Source organism: Phasianus colchicus, chromosome 5, assembly GCF_987193195.1.
Source record: "Phasianus colchicus chromosome 5, bPhaCol1.hap1.1, whole genome shotgun sequence".
NCBI lineage: Eukaryota > Metazoa > Chordata > Aves > Galliformes > Phasianidae > Phasianus > Phasianus colchicus.
Genome location: NC_143440.1, coordinates 55,389,428 through 55,395,427, shown reverse-complemented (window position 1 = coordinate 55,395,427; position 6,000 = coordinate 55,389,428). Strand labels below are relative to the sequence as shown.

Below are 6,000 nucleotides of genomic sequence, written 5' to 3'. Positions count from 1 at the left end.
CGGACCCCCGGCTCAGGCTGCCAGGGCCCCATCCATGGCCTTGGGCACCTCTGGCGATGAGACACCCACAGCTCCCTAAGCAACCCGTTCCAGCGCCTCACCGCCCTCACGGTGAAGAATTCACCCTCCCACCCCGGGCCCGCCCTCCCGTCTCGGGCTGCCGGCTCCTCCCCTCCCGCCGCCGTCCCACACTCCAGGTGTCCGCGCCGCGCAGAGCCGAGCGGAGCCCCGCGCCGGGCGGAGCGGCCAGCCGCAGCCGCGGGAGGTGGGCGGTGCGCGGGCTGCGGGGTCGCGGCATGGCTCGGGGGAAGCTGCTCCGCTGCCGCCCGGCCCCCTGAGCAGGCGAGGCGGGACAGGACGGGACGAGACGGGACGCGGCTCCGGTTGTCGTCCGGACTCCTGGGCGCCCCCGGGGGGTGGCCATGTCCGGAACCATGAAGTTCAACGGGTACCTGAAGGTGCGGATCGGCGAGGCTGTGGGGCTGCAGCCAACCCGCTGGTCCCTCCGCCACTCGTTGTTCCGTAAGGGCTACCAGCTGCTGGACCCCTACGTGACGGTCAGCGTGGATCAGGTGCGCGTCGGGCAGACCAGCACCAAGCAGAAGACCAACAAGCCCACGTACAACGAGGAGTTCTCCGCCACGGTGACCGACGGCCATCAGATCGAGCTGTCCGTCTTCCACGACACCCCCATCGGCTACGATGACTTCGTGGCCAACTGCACCTTGCACTTCCAGGACCTCCTGCGCTCGGCGGGCCACAGCGACAGCTTCGAGGGCTGGGTGAGTAGCTGGGCTCCTGCGAATGAATGGAGGCAGAACGGGGCTTGTCCTTGCACGCCTGTGCTGCAGATGCACGCGGCGCGGTGTGCGTGCAGGAGTGCCGTCGTGCATCTCCTCGCGTTGGTGCTGGACTGAAGGGGATGGATACGTGGTGACAGCTGGAAACTGATGCGTTTGGGGACCGCAGTCTCAGCAGGTCATTCTGTGATTCTGTGATTCTGTGATTCTGTGAAGGCTCAGCTTTGCAGCTGAGTGCTGTGCAGTCTCTTGAAGAGCCTTGTATGTAGCAGCAGAGTACACCTGCACTCACAGGGTTGCATGCCTTCCTTCCCTCACTGCTGAGCACACAAGGACATGGAAGCATGCATGCTCGGATGGATGTATTTGTACTGAGATCTGCACCTGCTTGCGCAATTGTTTGCCGTGTGTCTTTTTAGCAGAACAGCAGGACCCGTCCTGCATGTGTTATGTACATCGCTGCACTGCTTGAGCATGGTTTCACTTAAGGTTAATTTTAGGTTATTTCCACATCACTTATATCCAGCCCAGAGAACTCAGTTATGTTTTAGTCATAATGGTGAGTGAGAGGGGTAGGACAGGCTCTAAAGTTATGCCTTTGTTTCTTGCACTTCAGAGCAGGAGGAAATGAATGTATTGATTCCAACTGTAGTTGCTTGTAAGTCTTTAGATTAAAATAAATATATATCTGCTTTCTGGGCAGAGAGTGTGCAGAAAAAACTCAGAATTGCTAAAGTTAATACAGGTATTAGCACTGAGAGACCAGGAAGCTCAGCTCACGTGGTCAGGTAACCACTACAATAAAATCAGACAGGGAGGAAGAGCTGATAGCAGAGAGCTGATAGGTATCTGCATGCTATGGCTGGGACAGTGCTGGTGCTTTCAGTTCTGAGCCACTGCCCGTGATTAAGGTGTGAAGCTCCATCTCTGGGGTGACTGCAGGGAAATACAGACCAGTTGCAAGAGCATTTAATAGACCTATGTTGGTGCTGTTTGTTATTTTCTTCTTTAGCCCAGTGGGCGCACACTGAGTTTCCCACGTTATGCAGCTGGAAAGAAGCTGTCCCTGTGACTTGTGATAAAACAAGGTTATGTATGGACAGCCTGTGGGACTGAGCAAAGGCAGCACTCGGGATATAAGGTTGTGGTTTTGAGGGTTTTCTTCCTGTTTGATTTGTTGGGAGTGTTTCCTATTTGCTGTTGAGAGAGCCCTTAGCTCCTTGGTGTGCTGGGTACTGAGTGTGGTGGGTTTGGGCACCCTGTTGTGGGGTGGTGGCCTTATTTACACTACCAGAATGCCTATAGTGACATTGCCTGTGATGTAGATGCACAGATATCTGGAGGTTCACTGCTTCTTTCCATCTACACATTCCCTAGATGCTGCTTTTTAGGACGGGTGCAGTATATGGCCAGCCAAGCAGTTTCAAGTTCTCATTTGGTGTTTGGGGAGGGGAAAAGTTGGATGGGTGCATGTCCTGTGAACTCCTGCATCATTGAGAGGTGCAGTGGGGTGGAAAGTCAGTACATTAAACGTCAGTTTACATCATTCTGTGGTTTATCTGGGCACACAGACAGAGATGAAGAGCTGCTTCTGTCCTTCCAGTTATCATCTAAAAAGTACAGCTGGGGAGGATTTAATGGGCAGGGTGAGCAACTGTTTGTCTTCTGTCCCTTTCTCTTCCCATCCCTACTGACGTGCTCTGTTAGCTTCTCGTATAGCGTGCAGCCAGGATTGCATGATGACAGTGGGAACAGCGTCTTGCCATGATAATTTAATATGTCTTGATAAATCCAGCAAGGCTGTCACTGGGTTTTGTGCAGTCTGAAGGATAGGAAGTGCTGCTCTGTACGAGCACAAGGTCCATGAGCTACTGGCATGAGGAAAGGCACCACAGAGGTTCTATAGATGATTTGCATCATCTCCACGCTGAAATCCCTCACAGTGCTCTTCTTCCAACTCCTAAACAAAAGCATGTATGCTGATACAGGCAAGGAAGGAGAAAAATGAAGTGAGGGGAAAACTGGTGAGAGTTTAACCTGGCTTATACTTAGCTGCACGTAAAAATCACTGTGATAGCAGTTAGATTTTTTTTTTCCCCCTGAAGTTGTGTAGTCCTTCAGTACAAAATGATTGAGAAACAGTGATAAGGAATACCCTGGGGGTTGAGCATCCCAGAATCATTAGGTATCCTGATAGGGAACTGAAGGCAGAGCAGAGCTGGTAAGAAGTTTGAATTGATAATATAGGAAATCTGGGAGGGAAGAAAAGAATATATTTTTTCTTTTTTCTTCTGTTTTGACTTGAAATGCAGTGTTTACGTTCACTTTTCAGGAAGTTGCAAGGACAAGGATATATTGGTGAATGAATGCACTTGCTTTGATACAACCACGCAGTTCAGGGCAGCTGGAGAAATAGAGAGGGTAGCAGGAGGCAGCTGGAGACTACCTGGGATAGTCCTCCAGTTCACGTACTGCCTGAGTTTGGTGTGAGCCCTCATGTTCTTGTTCTTCTGTTAATCACTGTGTGTGTTTTCTTCTGTAGGGGAAATAAGTGATTGGTTATGGCATTCGTCACCACCTCTTTGTTAGAGCTATAGGAAGTGTCACAGAGAAGCAGGAGGAATCCGTGTGTAAGCCTTGGTGCTTCCCTGGTGACTTGCAGGTACATCACTGCAATTATCACCCCAACCATTTATGCAGATGAGTCAGTGTATGGGCATGAATCGTCTCCTGGGTAATACCTGAGTCATCCCACTCAGTACTGGACGGGGTGCCGTGGTCATACTTTGAATTAAAATCCACGTTCTGGAGGCTGTTTATAAACTGCCTTTTTCTTCTCACCGTTTGGATTGTTTTCTGAAGTTTTTCTATTAAACAAATTACCACAGAATATATATTTTTTAATCTTCATGTTAGCTGTCAAACACGTTAGACAAACTTCACGCTAATTGAATCTATAAGGGCTTATTAGCTTCAAGACCCTGCTGTCCCTTTCCTCTTATTTTACATTTACAGGTCGGATGACAGATAGTAGTTTTTATGAGTATTGTCAGCTAAATGCCATCCTTCCTTGAGCAGGCTTTGATGCAGCTGAAACCAGCGGCCGTCTCGCTGGTACTCTTCTTTTAGGTAGGCGTTTTCCTGTGGATGAATGGGTGTGAAATGGTGCAAACCTGAATGGTAGCATTTTACACAGGTGCACATGACCCTGCCAGGTGCAAAGAGGTAGAGAATTCAACTGGTTACTGTCTGTAAGAGGTGAAGTCATGATTTACAGCAGGAGTTTAACTTCTTTTTCAAGCATTTATTTAATTTTGTGTGTAATAAGATCTTTTTACTCCTTTGGAAGGTAATTTCTCCTCTTTTAACTGTCTCCAAGTACAGTGTAGGAAATATCAGTGAGACAACAGATCATTTGTAGTACTGAGTTGTAATTGAAAGAGAGGTTTACAATATGCAGAGTTACTCCTATGAGGTTTATGTAGTAGCTGAACTCGTTTTTGAGCTTGGAGAGGCACTATTTACAAAAGATATTGAAAGGCATTGGGAATGATTTAATTATGACTGTAGATATGGTTGGTCTGTGGGTAGATGTGTAATTTCTAGCACTCGAACAGGGAGTTAAAATTAAACCTTCTGTGACTCAGTCTTGAAATAGCAAATTATCACAGTATACTGAAGGAAATTAGATAACAGATGGACTATTAGATTAATGAGCCAATTGCGACTTCCTGATGAGTTTGTTCCCATGTGCTCATATGAGAGCAGCTAGATTTGTTTGCAGGAAGAGATTAAAACAAATAATCCCCATCCATTGCTTAACCCAAACTCCTCTGGCTGTACTCTTTCCTGTGATTTCCAGCTCCCACTTTGCTGCAGTGTTCTCCAGATGGACAAAACTGGCATTAGGAAGCCAAAGTATTTTATAGTCGCCAACAGAGTATTTGTGATGTATGTGGACTCTGAATTTTCTGAGGGCTTGCTTGAAATGGAGATTTGTGAGAATAATGCAACTGCTGAGCAGAATGTCAAAAGAGGCTGTGTGAGTTCAAAAAGAGGATTGTGCTTCTTACCTGTCTGTGTCAGCCTGTGCTCATCTGTGGGATGGACAGCATCTTGCAGAGCTGGCATAAATGGTTTCTCCATCCACGGGTACAAAGAGGAGCAGCATTTCGTTTGTGTGATTCCCCGTTTCCGTGCACACAGTGGAGATCTCTGACAGTTGTGCTGCACATAAATAGCAAAGTAGGCTTGAGTAAAGTAAGCTCCATCCCCTTTTTGTGTTAAGTCTTAAGTTGTGTCTGTAATTGTTATTACTGATAGGCAGTTACGCTGTTGAATGGGAACAGTCCATCACAAGAAGGTAGTTCTTGAAAGCTATCAGGATTTCATCTTTGTCTCTTTCTTTTGACAGATAAGCTGTACTCTGTGTGTATGGACAAACTCCTCAAAACACCAGTCCAGTGCACGGGGCTACCTGAACATACCTTGCAGCCTGAAACGAAAGTTGCAAAATAGAAAGAAACAAAAATGGTTGCTATTTGTCAGGTGGTTATATAATCCTGGCTTGTGTTGTGATCGGCTTTGCTGAGCATGGCAGGTGAGAGAGCGCAGAGCTGACTGTATTGTGGTGGGCTGCATGCTTGCTGCTCTGTTTCAGCATCAGAGATTGAAAAGAGCTACTCTGTTATTTCTCTCATTGACATGGTCCTTCCTAGGAAAAGGCCTGTCTGAGCATCCTTGGAGAATAAAGGCATTTTGCTTGATTTTTTTTTTTTAATTTTGTTTTGTTTCTTTTCACTTAAGGAAGTCTGAGGCTGGAATGGTTTGGTCAGTGGATGAGGAGCTACAAGATATGGTTTAGTAGATTGAGGCAGCAATGGTAAGGAGAAGACGGTTGGACTAGATGATCTTATAGGTTGTTTCCAACCTTGTGATTCTATGATTCAAACCATGAGAAAATCCACTTTCAAGTGATGGGAGTCAGTAGGATGCCAGCATGTGTCTGTGGGACTGGCATTCATGCCCTGAATTGTGTTGGATACAGCAGGACACTGAGTTCTCTCCACTGTTCAGCCAGGTGCCTGTTGCTGCCATGGCTGGAGTTGGGAAAGGTTCTGGGAGCACCAGAGAGGAGCCTGCCTTCCTGCCCTGTAGTGCTGGCTGGGAGCTCATGCCTTCCTATCACTCAAGGCTTTCT

The 6,000-nt window shown here is 47.7% G+C and overlaps 1 protein-coding gene across 1 annotated transcript in view; it reads left to right on the top strand.

Moving 5' to 3' along the window:
- The first annotated feature begins 202 nt into the window (after nt 1–202).
- The window catches only part of PRKCH (protein kinase C eta), a 108,131-nt gene continuing 102,333 nt past the window's right edge, over nt 203–6,000 (top strand). The window contains exon 1 of the mRNA XM_031605318.2: nt 203–782. Coding sequence (XP_031461178.2) covers nt 423–782 — 360 coding nt within the window. The 5' untranslated portion in view covers nt 203–422. The remainder of the gene's footprint in view (nt 783–6,000) is intronic.